The following is a 22,653-nucleotide window of genomic DNA, read 5'->3' as shown; positions in this document are numbered from 1 at the left end:
CTAGCTCGTTAGAACAACTCCATTTGGCAAAATGAGGTGCATAGATCAGAAGAGAGCTACAACTCACCCATTGTCACTTGTATTTTTGTTTGTTTGTTTGTTTGTTTTGTTTCAAACTGGCTGTTGCAGAATGCTAGCTCTGTCCAAACAGTTAACCAAGAAGGTATCAGGTAATAACATTCAAGAAAATACATGAGTTTATAACCAAGTGTGACTGGCAGCCACTTACCCTGCAAACGGCTTTTCTAAGGCAGCTAATTATAGTAGCATTTACAATAATGAGAAAAAAGTTGGAGAGTGTGCCTGAACTTGTAAGAAAGATGGCTGAAATTTATCTGTAGGTTCGTGCCCAGTGCGCCCCGCCAACAAGTACACAGAGTCAGAATCCACACAAACGTCTTTAATTAAATAATTAATTATCTAACTCTGCAGAGCTTGGGACTACACCACAACTGTATGCCTCAGTTACTTTTGCAGTCAAAGACAACTTGAGATCACAAGACTAGGTACACTATTCCATCCGATTCCCAAAATTAACAGAAAAAATATTCAACTGATTTAAATGCAAGTTAGATAAAGCCCCAGCTAGACTTATACAGCCACGATGTTGATATAGGTTGTGCCAAAGTACCTTGCAGTTCTCTTTCCAGAACACCAGAGGATTTTAAAGATCTGGCTGAGGACATATAATCCATCTGGCAAAACCTTAAAACATATAGATACGCAGAGAGGTACCAACTAGTTTTTCTTCTGATGTATATGCTTACGCCTTTTGTTGTTTCGATCTTCGCCAGATGTATCACATAGTGTAAGGAGAGAGCCTCTGCATCTTATCACAGCCTTCTACTCCACTAGTACACAATTTTTCAACACAGATCTTTTTAACTCAGAGTAACAGAATTCTGGAAACTGTAATTTAAAATCTTTGTTATTTTAATATTTTAAAGATACTTGTGTTTTATTCAGCTTTATAAATGTAAAAATTCATTTCCACATACTCTTAAAGTGATACAAGTTGTGCTTCCTTTCTCTCAGGGAGCTATTTCAAAATAATACAGAACAGATTTGTAAAACCTCTTTAACCCACACTGTTTTCTGCTGTGCCTGAAATGCTGTATGTACTACACATGAAAGGCTCATTAAGAAGAGATTTTGCTACTGTCTCATTAAATAAGCCTCAGTGAATAAACATGCAACATACGTGTTTGACACACTCCATATTGGGAAAATTACCCAACTCTAAAAACTTACATTCTGAAACAGTCTAGCCACATCCCTTTATGTATTTGATATCTCAAAGAATAAAAACAAAAAGATCTTACTAGTTTTCTTTAGTTGGTTTTCTAGTATACACAAAGAAAGAGGTATGATCTCATGGTCTGAGTATGAAACTGGAAGTAAAAACCTTTTACATAATGTACGTAATACACCACCCTTTGGAAACTAACCAAATAGGACTGGTCTTCCCCTGGTACAATGGAGAGAACATAATTTACACTGAATTGATCAGATCTGTTCTGTAAACACAGAACATGTGAGGCATTTGGCTGCTGGGAGTGAGTTTTAGAGAGCAGTAAAGCACATGTATAGCTATATGCTAAAACCAATTAAATGGCATTGCTAGTTACTGAAAAACTCATGACTTCAAACTTTTTACTCCTGGACAATTTATTTAGCCTTGCTAGAGGATGGCATAAGGTAAAACAGAAACCAGAGGACGCTCATAATTATAAGAAATAAGCAGTCAACTCTCCCTAAGCAAACAGAACTTGCACAAAATCATCTGTAAAAATGCTGTATGTAATTTTTAACACTGTACTGAAGTAAAACATAGACTAGTGACAAAAAAATTTGTAAGCTGGCCAAGGCTACTGACCTCAAAAAAATGCTACAGGTGGGTAAGTTTCAACAGGGACTTTTATCCTACCAGCTTTTAAATGACAGAAAACATAAGTCTTGAGAGACAGAAGACTGAAGTCTCTATATATACTGCTCTAACAGTTTAATTGAGTCAAGATATCTAAATAAGCAGTCAGTAAAACCGGAGTGCAAAAAGAAATCTGTAAACTACGAAAGAAAATACAATTGGCTTTACCTCAGAAGATATACATCATTTTAATCAATTTAAGTTCTCCACTTGAGTTGCTTTATACATTTTAGAATAACATTCAGAAAGACACTTCCAGTTTTTGTTTAGATCCCAAAAATCACATGAACTTTTTCTTGAAATCAGCACTCCAGTATTTACAGATTCAAGTAAATAAAGAATGAAAAGTTAGCAGATGAACACCTGACGGTTATTAAGTATATGCTGTCCTCTCGTATTCAAATCTGTTTTGCTATGCTTTTTAAAAAAATATATAAGCTTTCACAGTGAAATTAGTCATACTTTCTAGCAGGCCATTATGAAAGACCACTATCACAAAAGATAAAAAAGCAAAACACTGAAAACAGGGACTGAAAAACAGTTTAATTGAAAGACTTATTTTAACATGACTTCCTCCCATCTCTCATGTTTGCCATGCAAATATCACAATTAACTCCACATTCCTTTGAAAAAGTTATAATGCATAGAAGTCAGAAGATTATCAATTCATAATGTATGAGTTGCTTTCTCCTTATTGCAAAAAGGATACATGCTTCAGACATTTTTTTTCCAGAAAATCTTGTTTGTTAAATTAGTCTTTGTATTTTCCAGCAGCATCTGCAATCGACTGCTGCTTTGGTCAGAGTCCAGTGTTTTATTTTTACTTTAAGAGAGGAGGCACAAACTCAGAGAAGAGAGTCGCAAGTCCTGCAGTTTCAAATTCCTTTTGTAGCTCATCCAGTGTTGAATATTCTTTGACTTCAAACATCTGAAACCTACATTGTACAAGAGAAATTCATGAATATGCCTCGATTTGTCAGAATGTAATTATCTATTCAGTTACTTTTCTGTCCACAACAGTATTAAATTATACCTTTTATGCTGTGATTGTACTTTTGTCTCACACAGTACACTAATCATTTTCTCTTTGCATTTCTTTCCACTTGAGTCCACATCTACCTTAGAAGTTTTCTGAAGAATCAAGTACTCCTAAGTGACAAAAAGAACAAAATATTAAATGTCACCTACTATCTCTGAAGTTTAGTAAAATTCAAAAATCTATATGACACAAAGATCTTTTTTTCAGAACACAGAAATCAAATTTTGAAAGCGCCGATTCCAAAAAGCACATGCCTGTTTCAATTCATCAGCTTGAAGTTGAGCCCATTCTTAACTGACCCAGAGAACTTGAGTTTGAAAAATAAGAACATTCTACTCCAGTATCACCACAAAGGCCTGCCTAATGCAGCAAGAAAACGTAAGCACAGACAAGTTCCAATGTGCAGTAGGAGGGAGCACCAGGTGGCTTAAATGTCAAGGAAGGAGACAGTTAGGAATGAGCTACAAATAGTCTATTATTAATTTCTCATTACAACTGTTCTGTTTTCTGTAATATTTTCTGGAGTGTTTCAGAAATAGAGGAGGATGAATCTTACATATTCAGTCATATTACATATTCAGGCATATTACAGTCAGGAAACACAGGGAATAGAGGAGTATAATTCCAGTGGGAAGCAAAGGAATACGAGCCACATGCTTCACTGGTTTCTTTCTCACATAATAACTTCTATTTCTTAAATACAGAACAAAGTTGTTGGGCCTTCCTACTCTCCTAATGATCAATCTGCTTCCTAAATTGTTAATCTTAGAAAAACACACACAAAATATTCAGACACAGGTTTCAGTACTAAATCGATAGAACTAGTCAACATTCATTGTTCCTGCACCTTAATGTTGCTCCTGTCACCCTGAAGAAGAATCAATATTATCTTGCCCATGAACATCAGTCTTCCAGTCAGCCTTAGATCTGAAGCCCATTTTTCCACAGTTTTGACGTATTTTGCCTTTGCTCTCATGTGATCTAAATGCAAAAGGAGCATCCAGATAGCATCCCCTGTACTTTCTGCTTTTGACAAAGTAGTTTTTTCATTGCAAACTGTTGCTGGTTGCTTAATGACATATTTAAGATTCTCCTGTATCCAAAGAACCAGCTCATGCACCATGGGTTCAGAAAGATGTTTCTTTGCTTGTTCAAGTAATTTATCTTTCACATCCGTACACTGGGCCCTTGTAAGCTGGTCTGAGTTAACAGAAATTTCTGGTAGAGTTGATGGATAATTAACTGGCAAATGAAATAACAGCTTTAAAAGTATATCTGTATCCAGTAGTTCTTTCACGTTGATTTGAATTCTAAATGTGATTCCATGCGTTTCTGGAAAGCATAAAAAATAAACATTAATAGTTTGCTTAAAATGGAACTTAATAATATATGGTTTTCAACTATTTTCTTTATCAGTTCAACTCAAATGACTGCCATTCTATATTAAAAATTGTGTTTTCGGGCGGGGAGGGGGACACGACAGAGGATGGGTTTCAAACAATGCCTCAAGCTGTACTTGCAGGGAATCCTGAAATGAAACACTTCCATATCATATTAGAGGGAAAGTTATTTAACACATTCTATAAAGCATTCACACCTCTTGGCTCTTTTAAAGTCTAAACAAGCCAGTAATAAAGAATCGTCCTAGAAACACTTAAGCCAGCTTCTACAGGTCAATAGCAGTAGCAAGGACAACTGAAAATAGATGGACTCAGCAGTGCCCTAACTTTGCTCCCAGAAAAATCTGTAGGGCTTTTACCACCAACACCAGCACAAGGCAAACAGACTTATACTGAGTATTTTTGAAGATACAACCACTCAAAAGCAGTTCAACACTGAAAGCAGACACAGAAAGAAAAAACGTCATAGATTCTTTGTCCCTTACAACTTTCAGAGAAACTATATTTATTTCTTTTCTGTCAACTTCTCTGCATCTACATTTGGAATGAGAAAATTAAAACTTTGCTATTGTACATTTGACCTTAAATATGGGTCTTTAAATGACCTTAAATAATGGGTCCCTTACAACTTGGGATATTCTATGATTCTATGAAATACTATAAACATCCACATATACATATATGCATATTCATATATAAAATGTGTATATATATATATATGGATACGTACTGAAAATATGTTCTTGGTGTATTTCAGAATACAGTCATTTTCAGTGTGAAAAGTATATATACAGCATGTAGCATGAAGGACAAAAGACCACACTCTCCTGACAAATTACATAATCCAAGACACAATATGAAAGTTATGTACAGTAATTCCTGCAATAAAGTCCTTCTTGACTAAAACATGTTTCACAGAAAAACAATACAAAACTTCATAACGTGAAAAGAGGGGACAAAGACCTACCCTCTTCTACAACAAAAAAAAGGGTATCAGATAAAAGGTGAACTTCTTCAGATGTTCTCTGCTTCACCCTTTTGATGCATTCCAAACACTTCACCCTATTTCTTATTTTAAAAAAAAAAAAAAAAGAGCTACTGTCAGGTTGATTCATTCTATGAGGGCAGGAGAAGACAGATTTGAAAGGCAGATTAGAGCAGAGATGAGTTTCCGAGGAGCTCTTTTGAAGTGACTTGCCTTCCTCTCCCCCTACCTTATCTTCCTTTGCACGACAGTCATTCAAATTACGTTTGATTAGCATTGCTGACACTACTAGCCAACCTCAGTACTCTCTATGATTTTATATTTAAACCATATTAAATAAGTGAAAGAAACTAAAAGTGACCTGGACAGACAGAACTACTTTAGATTGCTTAGCCAAGGGTCTGTCTCCAAAATTCCTTCTTGGTTCACATGAAGAACACTCTAGGTCAGAGCCATCACAAAATAAGCAAACCCATCAAATATAAAAAGTAAACTCTAGCATTACAATAATGAAGCCTCAAACAACTACAGACCATCACTACGTAAATGGAGTCAGATCTGGTGCTGAAAGTAGGAGACGCAAATCCAGCGAATTAAATGAGATTACGCCCACTCGTGCCCATACCTCCAGGCACTAATGGTCAAAGACTCATTCCTTGCTGACAGAAGCTGCTCTCCAGCCTTCTAAGACCCTGCTAAAGATTCCAGACTGCTTTTAAGGCAATTTTATTCCAGAGAAGCACAGCAGCCCTGGAAGAGATTCAAGTCTCCAGAGCACCGGCCTGGCAGCGGGCACCACGCACAGCACTTGCTGATGGGCAGTAGCTAGGCCGGGGACCTCAAGCCTTCCCACTCCAGCCTCCATCTTCAGCTGAAACAGCCCTGATAAACGTTCCTTGCTGGCCACCAGCAATTATAGCTCCTCTGCCGTTATACTAGGCTCAGTACACGTAAGCACACACGCAAGAAGAAAAGCCTGCCTTGCAGCTCCCAGGACCCAAGTAAGTTCCCAGGCTGAGCACCATGCCTGACGGAGCGCTCCTTCCAGCGGCACGCTGCTGGCTGAAAGCAAGCGGTGTTTGGCTGAACACCATCAACATCCTCAGATTCCTGCCCAAGAGACGCCTTGTTTTAAACTAGGTTGCCAATAAATTTTGAGATGCACAGCCTATAGACGAGCTGAAGAACAATACGCTATTGCCAGCTTAATTACAGTGACAGAAAACCAAGTTACCTTTCTGACAATCCTGCTAGGATTTTTTCACTGACTTGTCACAACAGGTCTCACCAACTCAAATTAACTGAGGGACAGCCAGACAGGCCAATCTGCCCCTTCGGCAAGGGCCTCCTGCTGCCCTGATCGCATTTGTAAGGCTGCAACAATCTCACACCTTTCCCGGTGATGATGAACTAATCCAAAGGCAGCCACGCAGCCTCACATCCCAAGGTGTATCACTCTGAGCTGTCGCGAAAAGCCCAGCCACGCTCATTTACATCTGCTGCAGACTTACTTTTAAAAAGGAGAACTGGTTCAAAACATTCATGGGGCTACAATGTGTAAAGTTTATTTAAGCATCGCAGCATCCATGTTCTGCGCCAGCACTGCAGACTGCTGGCAGAACAAAGAGTGAGTGCTCGCCGTCCTTTGTAACTAGGCTCTAAAGAAATATTTCCTTTGTTTGCACACGCTACAAGGTCTGAGTTGCCTTCACAACAAAATGGTGATTATTCCTGAAATAAAGGGTTGGGTATGACCATTCTGTTGGCATTTAATGTGCTAATAAGGCTAAACTCAATACATTTTAACCTATTTTCCCCCATAGCGGCATGCTTATCAGTATATTTAGCTCTAGCATACTTCAGATTTTTTCTTATGTTCCATATCAACCAGACAGATATCCCCCTCCTCTCCTGCCCAAAGGCATTTTATGCAACACATGCGGTCTATTTTTAATTTCAGAAAATGGCACCTATTAAAGTACAAGCTTAGAATATATAAATATATTTTTATAGCAAACTGGGTGAGCAAACCAGAAGAGAACAGATTAACAAGTAAATTATGGATTTCTATCTGTAACACTAATCTTTCTAAATAGACATGCAAGGTAAGAAAGATACGCTGTAATTAGTTTACTTAAATTCATCAACACATTGGTTTGGATAAAAACATATTTTACATTCTGAATAGTTCACTATTAAATTCTGGGAAGCTGAAGTTTTTAGCATACCCAGAGATCTGCAAAAGCATTTTCTTACATTCCTCAAAACCATAAATCCCCAGTGGCCTCCTTTTTGATCCTGTGGATCTACATGCAAATTATTCTTTATATATTAGGGATAGCAGAACATAACAGTCTTACTGGAAGTTACCTCTGTGCACTGTTTGTCAATGACAATTTATACAGTTTGAAGAGACAAATCAAACAGAAGCTAGCGAATACAGCAAAACTTTATTTTATACTAACTTAGGGATTTTGTAGCAAATTAAAAGAGAAGTAAATTCCCAAAGTAAGAAAATTACCAACAATCAGTACTGTAAATGATATTCTCAATTCCAGCAGAAAACAATGGAAATAAGCCAGATATACATGATTCTAACACATCATGAAAACAATGTGGCCAATATAAATATAACCTGTTCCCATAGTGCACTCATGGCACATCACTTCATGTCCCAGGAAGGCCTCTAAGCCTTTTATGTCCTGGTAACTTATTAACACAAAAACATTTTGCTGTATATGAAGGACAGAAGGATGTGCATATATTTTTCTAACATACTCGGAGAAACAGGCATGCATATGCAATGCTCAGATATGATTACCTTTTTTTTTTTTTTTAAATGAACATCTGTTAAGCCTGGATACTGTATTTTCAAACTATGCCTGAAAAAAATATTTCTGAACTTTATGACTTTTAAGAAAATAAAACTCAGTTGAAACATTTCATCAATCATATTTTAAAAATATACCCTTAAATACCACTTGAAAAAATATCAGAACTACCTGCCTACACTAGAGCAAGAGGTGTGTCACACAGACCTAGACACAAAACAATTATACTTTTAGATTACCTCAGTTAATTGTTCTCCATGCAGACACTGATGTCTTCAGCCCTCTGAGGCTGTCTACATGTTCTCTTTTCAAATAGCTACCTGTTGTTTTCTGAGAATCTACTTCTACAACTATTTTAAAGTGAAAGTTTGGGTTTTATTCAATGAATTTCTTAGTAACCATGTAAAGTGAGTCACTTAAGAGAGCCACGTACAATTTCGCACCAAAGCAGCCAAAGCAGTTTTCACAGAAGGGCTGAGGTGGGCAGGGCCCCCTGGAGGGCATCTTGCCCAAGCCCCCGCTCAGGCAGGGCCAGGGGCCACAGGCAGATCTCCAAGGAGGGAAATGCCACAACCGCTCCGGACAACCCCTGCCGGTGCTCAGCCATTCTCACAGAAAAAGAAACAAAGTGTTTCCTTGTCCATCTCAGTACTCTGGGGCTGAGTACATATGCAGACAAGACCTCAAGGCAGGACATTTAATCGGGTTGTACCAGCCTTCTCCAGGTAACCTCTTTGCAGTGCACCCGGCAGGGAGCCACTGCTAGATTGTGGAGCTGGCCAGCATGCTACAACAGCGCCCATGACACCAGGGAAACTGCATATTATACAGAATCACCAAAAGTATACAGGACAGATGTCACATCTCTAGTAGGAACTGAGCAAAATCTGGATCTGAGCAGACATACACTGCTTGCACGTCCTGCCTGGTACAGCCTTCCTTACCTCCCGATAGTAACTGTGGGTGCACATCGGATCTACTGAGATTTACTGTCCCTTGCTGACGGGGCACCTCAGCACTACAGCAGCACAGACTGCTACAATTCATCTCTAAAAACTGTGCTCTGAACAATGGCCACCAAGGCTGGCACGGACCACGTGGAGTCACAGAACCTACAGGCACTGCGCTCCCATCCCACCGCACCCAGGAGCGGACGGCAGCAAGCACTCTCTCCTTCCCACCTAGGGCAAACCCGCAGCACCCCTGTAAAGCCCACACCCAAAGCGACGGGGCGCTGTACCGGCAGGCAGCGCCGGCAGCCGGCTCCCCAGGCAAGCCGGGTCCCTGCGCTGCCGCCGGGGGTGGGCAGCGGCCCCGCAGCGCCTCCTCTCGGGGCCGGGCCGGAAGAAGCGCCCCGAGCAGAGCCGCGGCGGCGCCCGCCGCTCCTAGGGGCCGAGGGCACCGGGGGAGCCCCGGAGGGCGGGCACGGGCCACCCCTGCCGAGCAGGGCCACCGCCGCAGGACCGCAGCCGGCGCGGCCGCCGTCACCTGAGACCGCCAGCACCTCGCAGGCGTCCGGCTCGCAGTAGATGGCGGCGAGCGCCGAGAGCTCCTCCAGCGCCTGCCCCGACATGGCCGCGCCTGCCCGCAGAGAGACGGCCCCGCCGCCGGCAGGGGGCAGCGCCGCGCCCCGGCCTGCGCCTGCAGCTGCCCCTCAGGGCGGTGGGAGCGGGGCCGGGCGGGTGCCTTCGGCTCCGGAGGGCGTGGGGGGCCGGGGCGCTGCCGCGGCGGGAGTGCGCGGAGCGAGGCGGGGGCAGGGGAAGGAGAAAGGGGCGCCCGGCGGGCAGCGCCGCCACGAAATGGCCGCCCGGCCCTGTCCCGGGTGTACCCGAGTACGTGTTACAACTGATTGCAAACGCAGCCCAGAACGATGTAAAACGGGACCTGCTGGGAGCATGAAACGCGCCAGCGCGATTCTTAACGGTGTTTTTTTATAAGCACTGTGCCCAGGTGTAAAAATTGGCATGACAATTCCTGGCCCATACTGGATGCCTTAAATAGAGCCATGCTGCATAAACGCACAGCGCTTGTAACAGAGGTGTTGGTCAAGTCGCAACCTGTGCAGCAAAGCAGCGGCCCATCCTTTCTGCTGAGGCACACACAGCAGCGTGGAGTTGGCCTTCACCGCCACAACACATTTCTTCAACGCAGCACGCAGTCACGATACAAGAAATACCCTCAGAACTGTGCTACAGCTACACATAGTAGCCCAAACCAAACTGATAGATACTGACGTGCACAGGTGCGTGCACAAGTACACATGAGCACATCGGCAGTGTCTGTATTCAGAGAAGGTTAAATTTGTGCTTCTCGGAGTCAACTGTGGTGGCTTTATGGACCTTTAGTGGTCATTTGACTGAGGTCTTCTACAGGCAATGTTATAATGCACAGGTCTAATCACCTCAAAGAGATATTATTCAATGTTTTCCATATTGTAAGACTCCCCAACTGGAAATACAACAGGAGGCTGAAAGATTAGACAGCAGTGGGCATACATCGCTGAAGTTTATTTATTACAAATCACTTTTAAAATCAAGGGATGAGGAGGGGCTTATTTTTTCAGGAAAGTATATCATTCTATTTTTAATGGCATAAGTTCTGTTGAAATACCAAGAAATACCAGAGTGCTGAGCTGGGAACAAGTGAAATAATGTGAACAGACGTAAGACTGGAGCTGTCAGAAGTCCTGTGAAGCAGCAGTCCATGCAGCTGTCAGAAGGCTTCGTGGAAATTAGCCTTAAAAGTGCCTTATTCTATTATTGAGAACTTTCTTGCCCCTGGTCTTTCCCCCTTCTCCTCATTCACTTTGCATATTCCATTTTACATGTTTAAATAAAAAAAGTCAGTGTAAATGTCTTTTAAATTGACACTATCACAAGACATTGAGGTCCCTATGAATAAGTTACTGCACTCTGACATTTGGAAGTCATCAAATGAGACAGTATAATGTCAGCTTGATATTTTTCACACTATGAAAATATCAGCTTCATGTCAAAGATCTAAATTCCATCTTAATGTAATAAATTTTCTTGTATTCGCAGACTAGTGAAAATGCTAAATATTTAAATTTGAAATGAACTTCTACAGTTACAATCTGGCCTTCATATTCCATTATTATTAAATTGGAAGTCAAGATCTATTTTCTCACTTTTTTTTTCTTCAAACATTGTCGTGTTTGATAGAAAAACATCAGCTATATTCATGTCTCTAAATGGCTGCTTTCCCATCAACACATGGCAAATAAAGTTCAAAAAAATCTCACTTTTTAGAGTTAACCTATATTAAAATACCTTCAGGATCCTGTCATAAATACCGCTGATACCAGTATTTTCCACTTTGTCTGACAAAGCAAACAGAATGCAACCTTTCATAGATCAATAAGATTATTCTCCCCAGTGTTATTTGCGGAAGTGGTATCTTTTCCTTTCCGATTACAATAATTATGACCCCCCCCCAATCAATCAGGTGTTGCATCGACAGCCAGAAGTGATTAGATATAAAAGTGTGCATTTAGACCTGTTCTCCCCTAAACTGAGTGGTGAATAACAGAGGAGTAGACAGACATTTGAAAAAAAATATTGATTTGGACCATCCATCTATATATACTTTTGCCATCATTTCCATGCCAGCCAACCTCCTGTCCCAGCTACCACAACTATATGCAGTCCTAAAAGTATGTATTCTAGAAGGCATTAAAGGCCCACTAAAAAGAGTAAAAATCACTTCAGTTGCCCATTCAAGGGTCACAGAGCAAACAGTAATGAGGAGCCCATAACCACGGCATGAGTCTGATGGCTAAGCTGATGATACTGCTGGGGAAGGGAGAGCTGGGAGATAGCATTTCTGCAAAGCTCATTAAAAAATCCATCCATTAAGGTCAAATTTGCCTGTTTACCCCTAAGTTTTGTGCTGATTCTTTACAGAACAGACAGTAGTTTCACCTGGAATAGATGCTGCTGCTTCCAAGACACAGATACTTTGGAAACTGATATACCTCCAGGGTTTGGTGCTGGGTCCAGGAACTTGCAAAGCTTTTACCTGAATATGCTTACATGGGTGAGAACATCGTATGAATAAGCTCAGGGCTAACCTGCCTCCACAGGTACACACATTACATAGGCATTTTTCTAAATTAGAAACATAACTAATTTGGAGGGTTTTCTCTTTTATATGACAGCATTCTAGAGCCCTATCAAATGAAACTTCAAGAATTCAAGAATAATACTCAAGTGACTAACATCATCTTTCATACTCCATGATAACAGTTTGTGTTGGTTATCAGGACAGAGTAAAATAATATATGCTTAATATATGCTATAATCTTACCTTTGGATAAAAAGAGAAATCACAAATTACCCTAATTCACCCAGCCTACTAATATGTCATTTACAACTTATGCTTAGAAATTAGCAGTTTGGAAGATTCTATTTAACAGTTTTAGAGTAAGCGTCATAACAAAAAGCACTACAACAATGTTACCTACATGAAAATGTTTATTACAGAGTGTAAAGAAAATACTATTTTAATTTAAACACCACTTAATACCTATCTCAGAGACATTAGGTGATGTAAACATTTTGATTAGAGAAAATCATTTAGCCGCAAAATTTAATTCTCAAACTTTTTAAGGGAACATTTAATTTCTCCTTTACAATTTCTTTATGTATTAATTCATCTATAAGTGCAATACAAATCACATCCATCTTTCAGTATTGCTATAGGACAGCTGCCACTACTATCTTCTGATACGCCAACATTAATAGTTCTAATGCAGACAACGTTACTTTTACCATCTAGAACTGTTCTTAACTGAGTTAAATAGCACTGATTTTTCAGATACCTAAGAAACTAAGACATTATTTCTCTAGTAACATCAGTAAGTGTTATCTCAATGGTGCCACTTTTCCCAAAAGTGGCTTGTACAAAAATTGCCAATAAAAAGCAACATAAAAACTTGCAAAAATCACTCAAAACGACCTAAAAGGTGAAAGTTGAAAGAAGGCAGAAGGAGAAGCAACCCTTCTAGTTGTGATAAAACATGAAGCGATGTTGTTCCTCAGTATTCTCAATTACGATGAGTAGAAAGGTTTTTGTTTGTTTGTTTTTTGGCCCAAAGCAGGTGGTTTTTGTTTTGTTTTGTGGTTTGGTTTTTTTTTTTGTTCGAAATAAATTCATGTAACTTAAAATTTACTTTGCAAATAAAACTGCCAAAATTTGAATCATTTCTTCTGAAGTAAAACTCAGCATTTTCATGACATTTTGCTCTTTACTTTTTGAAAAGTAGAGTTAATAAATTCTCATTGATATCTTTAAAAAGGCTTCTCCAATTTGAGAGACAAATATATATACATATATTGCTTTTCCTTTTAAGTATTTTAGAAGGAAATTTTTCAAGGATTTGTGGTCTAGCAGTGTTTTTTGAAGGCCCTTGCATTTATCCTCTATTAATCATACTGCTTCAAGTCAATTCCCTAAGACACTTAATCTTTTGGCAGATAGAAACTCATTTTGAAAGTCTACTAATGATCAATTAAAGCTTTAACTATCTCTATACAGAAGGTTTATGGGGTTGTGGTCTTCAGAAGCTGAAGGCAAGAGCAGCAGCTTGTAAGAAAAACTGCTAAAATGTGATGTAGTTACCACAGAATTGGCAAAACACTAGAAAACAAAAATCATGACTTAGTCCTTGATTTTCTTTTTACTAACTACACTGAAAACAAATGTGACAGTTTCTATTTTCTAATACAGGTTACGGTCCAAACTGCAATGTCACAGAGGAAACAGTGTATTATTTTAAATTTTTCAATGAGGCCTAAAAACAGTACCAATGCTTCCAATACTTTGATATTATCCTTTGAAAATTGAATTAATTCAGAGTCCAGTCATAAACATATGTATGCATGCTGCAAAGATGCAGTCATGTCTTGTGAGTAGCCCTGAACAGAATCAGCGGGACTGTTCAGGAGGGTAAATAACATGTTCTTTCACATGTGTTCAAGGCCACACATCTAGGTTTGGAGTCAAGACTAGTACTCTACCCACAAGTTTCTGCACAATTTGGCACACAAGTATTAAGACTAAATAGAAGCAACTGTCACATTCATAAAAGAATTTCAGATTCTTTCTCTAGGAGCTTGACAAGCCATTTTTTCTTGAAGATGCACATAAAAGTGATTCATCATCTAACACAAATAGGAAAGGATGCTTTTTACAAAATGACGTATCTAGTATGACCATAGATTCTTACTGACAATGCCAAAAGAATCAATGCTTACTTGACTCACTGCATATAGACCTTTGCCTGTAATTTACCTTGAACAAAGTTAAGACAGTGTAATAAATAGAATGTGTTTTCTTTCACTGAGAGTAAAAATGCATGCTGAAGTTGCCTGCTAAGTTTGTTTAAAAGTAGTCAGGTTCTGAACTTCTCTTTCAGCCTAACTGCGATTGGGAGCTTGACAGTGCTCGAAAATGCCCTGAAAGGGCCTGATCAGGATACTTCACCTTTTTTTTCATCATTTTTCGTATTTTTTTTTCATCAATGCTACATATCTTTCTAAACTTACATAAGAGGGATATAGATATATGTATTTTTACTTGCGCGCACACACGCACATGCACATTACCTTTCAGCAACCCTAGATAATAGTTTTACAGTTAAACCATCCCCCTGAAGGGTAAAAATTTAGTTTAAATCACTGTTTTCTAAGTTTTATATTTGAATTCCAATCACACTGACACCTATCTTAGAAATAGTGAATTGACAACATCATGCAAAGTAACCCAAACCTAAAAGGGAAAAATTGCATGTTTATTTCATTAAGTCTTAGAAAAGTCTTGTAGAAAGTATTTAATTTATATTCCAATGATTATTAAAAAAAAAAAAAAAAAACTTGAATTCCTCTCTTCTGAAGTTAGATGGACTGAGGATGAAAATAATTGTCATATGCTCTTATTCTGAAATCTGCTGGTTTGGTTGGCTATTACTTGAATTACTTTTTTTTTTTCTGTCTTCTCTTAAGTGTATGAGCAGTACATATTCAAAGATGTGTTGTAACAAACTATAAAAATTCACATGTAATACATAAAAGAGCTTATATTAATAATTCTTAAAGCTAGAAATATATACCGAATACCAACATTAAGAAAAGTATATTTATTTGATTCTCCTTTTTGTTTGAATGACAAAGAACTGCATTTTATTAATAGTTGAATGAATTCCAGAACAGAACAAATTCACAGAACAGAACAATTTTGAATCTAGGAAATGGGGAACATAAGATAGTAAACTCATGAAGTGGCATGAGATATCTTTTATCAGATTTAGCAGCAATTACAGTCTTTGTAACACACTTAATGTCAAGCTTCCAAAATCAACAGTACAGGTTAGTTTGAAGCTTCTGAAGCACTCCCTCTATTGTTGTACCTTTTCCATATTTATTTGTGAGAAATACAGAATCAGAATTCCATATATATTGTTACCAAATGCATACATAAAACAAAAAAACAATCAAAAAAAATCAAAAAGCTGTGGCCCTCAGTCTTTTCTGTTAGAACTGAGAGGAACATCTCTTTTATCAGATACAATGCTTCATACAAGCTCACACACTCCTCGTATCTAGTATATATATTGCCTACTCAGATTGAAGGTTACTTTTTTTTTTCTCCAAACTATTTTATTTATATATATATGGTTCACTGAAAAAGAGGGAAAAGGAATGTGAAAAAGTGGAAAGGGATAAGAATGAGGGTTAATTTTTTTTAGTATTTTTGACTTCTGGTTAAGATTTATTTCTACCTTGCAAGACAGTTGCCTCTGAAGTAAGAGCCATTTGTCTTTGCTGGTACTACAAGGTATGGTGGCTTCCCTGAATAATTTTCCTAAATGGGAAGAGCTACTTTACTGAAGTATGAAGGTGTTTTCCTGTCAGGAGGGAAAAAAAAAAAAAAAAGGCCTCTCTTGTCAGTTAAAAATAGCTACTTTCAGAAAATTATTGTACAGTTGATTCCCAGTTAAAAGTTTTGAAGTTTCATGAAGAAACTCTGACTTGAGAAGCTACAACATAATACTTGGTTATTCCTTCTATTCCCAAATGTTTTGCAGGGAGGTCTCATTCTCAACAGTAGGGTATGCTGAAAGGGAGGAATAAAGCTATTACACTGGAAGACTAAAAAAATGTTAGTTTCCCTTATTAAGCACAAACATCACTCAAACATTTAAGCCCCACAGCATTAACATGCATAAGTCTTAGAAAGCATTCAAATCACTCTTATTTCTTGGCACTTCGGATATTCTTTTAGCCAAATTATCTACACATCTGTAATATGCCTCACTATAATCACCATGCAGAAACATGACTACACAGTCATACACCGTTGTGCGACTCTGTATTATATATATAAAAACCACCATTCTGTAGTTGATGAAATTGAGATGCAAAATCCAGATGCAATACATGAAACATTCTTTAAATACGGCTTGTCTTGAACAAATTACAAGACATAATAAAGACAAAAATACTTAAGCATACTAAAATAATACAATTTTCTTACATCAGAAAACAAACCCTTTAAATACTCACATAAATATCCATTAAAGATCAACCCTATCTCCTTTTAGATTGTTTTAAAAGCAACTGATATACTAATTTCCTGCCTCTAAATCACCTGTTCTTCTGTTCAAGATAAATTGCAAATTAAAGCATGAGTATATTCTCCACGTTTTCAACTTAACATACCTTTAAAAATACTCATACTGTATTTCCTTTAACAGACTAGATCTGACTGAAATTTTCTGAGAAAATGCGTTTGAACAGGTAAAGTGCTCATGTAAAAACAATTATGTGGTTTTCTATAGTTAATAAACTATGCAGTTTGTAACAGACCAAATCTTTTATGCTTTAGCATCTGAGTATGTAAATAGTGTAACTATGTGAAACCATTCATGAAATTTCCAGTTTTCACTATTTTTCAAGTAATCCTCAAAACTCCAGTCAGAAGAACCAGAAACCTAATGTATTTGGCGCAGCACTGGAGGCATGAAATTAAAGAAAGAAAGCTTACACAGTATCTGTGACAAAAAAAAAAAACAAACAAATCCCAACTCTTAAGAAAATTAAGATACATGTTTTTGCTACTGTAACTTTATTATTTAATTCAATATGTATCATAGACCACTGGTGTACTTAACAAGGCATTTCCCCATACCCGTCACCCATCACATCCCCCCCAAAGAACAGTGGTGATGATGAAAATCACAGTTGCAGTCAACTTCTATTTCAAGTCCTACTGTCCACTTATCCGCAGTCTAAGAAGACAGTGGTTTCCTTTTTGATTACACGCAACAGGACTAGTGTAGTAGTTATGACGTCCACCTCCACCAAGCTACCTTCATTCTGTCCCATACAGCTGAGAGAGAATCAAATGCAGGCCGAACATCCAGGATAGTAAACTGGTAGTTTTTATCTACTGCTCCACCATCATAGTAATCAATAACATATCGCACTTCTTTTCCACATCGGTCAACAATCCAATCATGTCTGTCAAAGGGAAGTTCATATCTGGAAGACAGATAATAGACAGTGCAGACAGTTTAATGGGTAGATAGTAGTATGAAACTGGGAAAGGGAGTGGAAGTTGTATTTAAGAGAATTTATTTATCCAGATGCTGGTATAAGATCCCCCACTACTACATAAATCTTCTGGTAATTATAACTTGCAATTTTATTTGCATGACATCTTTAACTTACTTTTACACTATGTTTTCAGACATGTCTCTCTACTCTCCCACCTCACCAGAAGTCCTACTTTCATGCCCACGTACCCCATCCATGAACGTATTCTGGCTCTTGGTGAGTACTCCTTCGCTTTGCCTCCAAACCGCATCAGTGATGGTCCACACGGGCATTCCCTACAAACCCAATTAGAACAGAGAAAATGGTTTTTACCTTTAAAAAACAAGGTCTTATTTTAAGTGTTTAAACCACGACAGTAATTTATTTTAGTAAAAGAAAAATGGAATAGGAGAAATAGCAACAGTAAAAAATTAATTAGTGATCTAAGCCAGCTATTTTTTTAAGGTTTGAAAAGTCCCCCGGTTTTTGACAGCATTTAGTGATAAAGTACTTTTGATATGCTCCACACAACTGTTCTAACTCATCAACAGAGTAGTTATCCACAAATCTAATCCACAAATTTAATGGATTAGAGAATAGAAAATGATTAAAGAACAAAAAAACATAATCCAAACCACTCTGGAACAAAGGTCATAGAATTTCAGAAAACAATTTCTACATACATCACATTTAATTAGTCTGTGTCTTCTAGGAACAGGGACTATACTGACCTAGAAAGTGATGTAGTTTAAAAGTGACCAGTATAAAACAACATTTACATTCCTCATGTTCTTCATAACAAAGAGGGAAACTAAGTAGTCCTCAAATAAACATATGCAGTAAGAAGCTTTACTTCTCCAAATCCACATTATATACACACCACCAAAAGGCTGATCAGTTTTGTCACCATAATTGTTTAGTTCTAGTCAAGCTCTTCTGAATAATCTTCCTAACTGGCAATAAAAATGGGGGATCCTACAAGATCGTGATTTTTTAAATGTATCAGCACCAGAATATATTCACAAAAACTAGAAAGACATCCTACTTCCAAAGAGTACAAAAGCATGAGCTAAACCAAAGGACTTGCTTTTCATTTCATATGTACGTACACTGCATGAAGAGCTTCCCACTTCAAAATCTCCTTCCAAGCTTGCTCATTATTTTGATTGTGAATTTTAATGATGTTAGTCATGTCTTCACTTGTTATGTCATCATCTTTCCACCTCCACCTAAAAATAAAAATTTGAAAACAATTTACAACTGAGTAATTCCTCCACTTTCCTCATTTTATCTGATGGGCTTTTGAATCAAGAGATTTAAGGGTTTATGCAAAGACAGCGCTAGAACGGTAACTGCTCGCTCATCTGCTTAAGCATCTCGAGAACAACTTCATTTTCTGTGTAAATGCATAGTTGTCAATGTTATCATCACAGAGATACACAAACTGTAGTCAATAGATTAAGTTAACAGCTTTTCTGGATCAGAAAGTTATCAGAATGTAAAAACAATGCAATGATCCGTTAGATCTTGCCTACACTGAAGTTTTGTATAAACAGAAAACATCTACCAGTCAATTTTTATTTTCAATTTTTTAGCAATTTTACATAGTCAAAATAAAAGTTCTTGGATTCATAGAACTTTTCCTGTCAGTTTATAGGATTAGCCTGAAACCAAATGCATTTGAAAGCAGGCAGTCATACAAGGTTTTTTCCAAACCTATGCATGACTTTTAAGAACATTTTCTGACAGTGGCAGTTGCCTGACATTCTCTACCGTCTTGCAGATCACTGAAGAGGGTGTGGTCTTTGAGACCAGCTCACCCTTTATTTTAAAGCTGTTTATAGAAATGATTATTTTTAGAAATTCAATTGTTTGCTGCTTGGAATACGCTGCCACAAACTCTTAAATATTATTAATGAATAACAACTAATGATACTGTTTCATAAATCTCAGGATTACAGGCTCACACAGATTTCATCTGGTAATTCTGTGTATTTACCCTTTTCTTAGCATGGCATTCCAAAACATTTGCTCTGAAGGATAGACCCATTTCTTGTCAGAATGTGCTCTAGGAATGGAAGATTCTTCTCTAACAGTTGACAATGGAAATGGTTGACCTGGGGATGGCAGCTGATTAGGAGGAGGCATCTAGAAAACAAGGAGAATCATCTGAACAGGAACAACAATGAACTAGAAAAAGGGTGGTTTTTTTTAAGTGTTTGAGAAAAAAATAAGCATAATTAATCAGCTGCTACAAAGATCAAGAAGTTCAGCCTTTATAAGTCCACTGAAGTTACTTCTCTTTTTTTTGCAGAACTCTTTGCACAATTGTGTCAGCTGAAGACTAAAGGACACCATTTGTCTAAACATCTTTCAAATCAGCAGTGCTTTTTTGTAAATCAGAGAAAATCTCTGAGAGACCTAAATCAGAACTTATGCATACCAGTATTACACAGAACCTGGAAACCACTAATGTAATATAAAAACCATGCATGCAACTAACAAATAGAAATATGCGGCATAAAATACTTACAAACTGGAAAAACACCTTTTATCAAACAGACATAACTTTGAAGAAGAGAATGTTAAATAAGATCTAACATGTTTTTATCGAATATTTGGATATACAATCAGAAAAAGCAAATTAAAAATGAAAAAATAACATTAATTGCCAGTTTCCATCTTCACAGCAACACTTTTTACATTTTTGGGATAATATTTCAGGAGAAACAAGACTGAAGAAAACATGTGAACTAAGTGAAAGTTACCATATTGCTAGGATCTATGTCATCATTCCCTTGAGATGCACCAGACTTCACCGGACATGCTACGTATTCATACGCTCTTTCTTGATGTGCAGGAACATTATTTGTGTTCTCAGTCCTATGCTCAGGAGTCTTCATGTGCATTGGACAACCTGAAAGACAGGAAAAAAACAGTTTATGTTTTGCTACAAAATGAAGTCTCTAACATGACAGGACACGGGAAACAGTTCATTGAATACTAATGTAAATATTAAACTGGTATTTCAGTTTTTCTTTTGACCTTTATTACAGTTCCCAACTTTTCCTATTTTAAAACCCAACACCATGTTAAGATCTAAGCTTCTTACACAGTCCTTGAAAGCTTATATCCTGCTCCATGCTGGTCCCTACACTGAGCTGTTTGTAGCCAGAATTTCCATGGCAACGTTAACACAACGCGTGTTCATTTTGTCAACAAACAGCTGATTTCTCCTTATACTGACATTTATCTTATCTCACCCTTCTGCTGCCCTTTCCCAGATGCATGTTCTCCAGCGACAACCACCTGCTCCCAGCAACCATCCACAGTGACCTGGGCATTTTCCTGGTGGGTCTGCCCCCTCTGAAGCATGGCAAGCAGGAGCAATCCACAGGTTCTACAGCAGGCACCTCTTCTGGTGAACACCTGACCTCTTTTTATGAATGGTTACTTGCAAACTACTTGCAAGGTAGGGGAAAAACTCAAGTTTTTGTTGTAGAGTCATCTTCCTTTCTGAGAAATATTTGTCAGTGTTCAGTGTAAGGAGTTAGTTTCACTTAAGCTTCAGGCACAATTACCGCTCTTTTTCTCCTGGTGCATAGGGCACTCCGCAGGTGGCGACGCTGCCTGATGCTGCTTGGGCGGGTCAGTGGGTGGCTGGCCTGCAGCAGCTGGGGACGATGCAGACAAACCCATGGCCTCTGCACACCAGGCCTTTCTAGAGCAATTTTCTGAAAAAAAACAAAAAGCAAACATCTGTAGAACAAAACCCCAATGATTACTTACTACAGTACAAATACAGGTATATCGCTGCACCGCAGATTACTTACAAAACGTCCAAAAAAAAAACCAACGATTTAAGCAACAGCCTAACTGTAAGCCCGCAGCCTCCAGCAGGGCTCACAGCGAAGTAACTCCCGTAGGGCAGAGGGGGGCTCCGTCTCCTCGCGGGCGATACCCGGCTCTGCAGCCCGGTGCCCCCCGCGCACCCCTGTGCCCGGTACCACGCCGCGCCCGCCCGCGGGCAAGGTCAGGCCCGCCCCCGCCGCCGACCGGCCCCGCACGGCGGCCTGCGCCCGCCCTCCGCTCCCGCTGCCCGCCGCCGCGCGGCCCCGAGCGCCGCCGCTGCCTTGCCTCAGCCCGGCCCGGCCCTGCCGGTGCCCCCGCGGCAGCGCTCCCCGCGCGGGCCTGCCAGCAGCGCGGCGCCGCCGGCCCGCTCCGCGCCTGCGCCCAGCTGAGGGCCGCCGCCCGCCCGCTGCGAGGCCCCGCGGGCCGGGCCGGGCCGCGCCGCCTGAGCGGGGCCGCTCCCTGCCAGCGCCGCTCCGCGGCCCCGCTCCCACCCCAGCGCCCGCGGCGGGAGCAGCGGCCGGCGGCGAGCCGGGGGAAGAGGCGGGCTGTGCCTCGCACCTACACCGCCGTCGGTCCCGAGACAGGCGGTTCCGAGGGCACCCTCTACGTCTGAGGGCTTAACGTTCCGTTGCTAAGGCCGCGAAAGTTCTTCCAAGTGCCTGAATTAACGCAGAAATAGCTTTTATGCATTCTTCTCAAAGTTGAGTGCTTTTAAGAAAGCGTTCACATACCAGCTCTCAAAACAGGATCTTCCTTATTAAATAGGTCATTGCCACAGGCTGCGAGCACCACACGAGTATGAAGCTCTGTCAGATACTAGTCCTTTCACTCATTTTTGTGCTTTTGTAGTCTACTGTCAGAGGAAGTTGTTTCTAGTCTGCCTTTCTGCACATAGGAATTCACTAGCACAGCATAGTGAGAGCCTGGAGTTAGAAAAGTGGCACTATGTCTGTAACTGAGTTTCTATATGCCTTCAAAAACATTTTTTACCTCTGACGTTATCTG

General features: G+C 39.4%; 2 protein-coding genes across 6 annotated transcripts; both read right to left on the bottom strand.

The window, feature by feature from the left end:
• Positions 1-385: 385 nt before the first annotated feature.
• RWDD3 (RWD domain containing 3) lies at positions 386-9,828 on the bottom strand. 2 transcript variants are annotated; one of them, XM_048067274.2, is made up of 4 exons: positions 9,671-9,828; positions 3,814-4,298; positions 2,961-3,076; positions 386-2,862 (listed from the first exon to the last, which is right to left on the bottom strand). In XM_048067274.2, exons 1-4 carry the CDS (start codon positions 9,753-9,755, stop codon positions 2,748-2,750), a joined length of 801 nt encoding a protein of 266 aa, XP_047923231.1. In that variant the 5' UTR covers positions 9,756-9,828; the 3' UTR covers positions 386-2,747. The 2 variants fall into 2 exon arrangements, with proteins under 2 accessions (XP_047923231.1, XP_066857718.1); XM_067001617.1 differs by lacking the exon at positions 9,671-9,828 and adding an exon at positions 5,334-8,393.
• Positions 9,829-15,323: 5,495 nt separating this feature from the next.
• HCCS (holocytochrome c synthase) lies at positions 15,324-22,222 on the bottom strand. 4 transcript variants are annotated; one of them, XM_013186577.3, is made up of 7 exons: positions 22,207-22,222; positions 21,378-21,530; positions 20,565-20,713; positions 19,796-19,944; positions 18,906-19,025; positions 18,006-18,092; positions 15,324-17,742 (listed from the first exon to the last, which is right to left on the bottom strand). In XM_013186577.3, exons 2-7 carry the CDS (start codon positions 21,493-21,495, stop codon positions 17,544-17,546), a joined length of 822 nt encoding a protein of 273 aa, XP_013042031.3. In that variant the 5' UTR covers positions 21,496-21,530; positions 22,207-22,222; the 3' UTR covers positions 15,324-17,543. The 4 variants fall into 4 exon arrangements, with proteins under 4 accessions (XP_013042031.3, XP_066857724.1, XP_013042032.3 ...); XM_067001623.1 differs by lacking the exon at positions 22,207-22,222 and adding an exon at positions 21,934-22,087; XM_013186578.3 differs by lacking the exon at positions 22,207-22,222 and adding an exon at positions 21,630-21,785.
• Positions 22,223-22,653: the final 431 nt, after the last annotated feature.

Source organism: Anser cygnoides, chromosome 8 (genome assembly GCF_040182565.1).
Source record: "Anser cygnoides isolate HZ-2024a breed goose chromosome 8, Taihu_goose_T2T_genome, whole genome shotgun sequence".
NCBI lineage: Eukaryota > Metazoa > Chordata > Aves > Anseriformes > Anatidae > Anser > Anser cygnoides.
The sequence above is the reverse complement of the archived record's forward strand: the minus strand, read 5'-3'. Positions and strand labels throughout refer to the sequence as shown.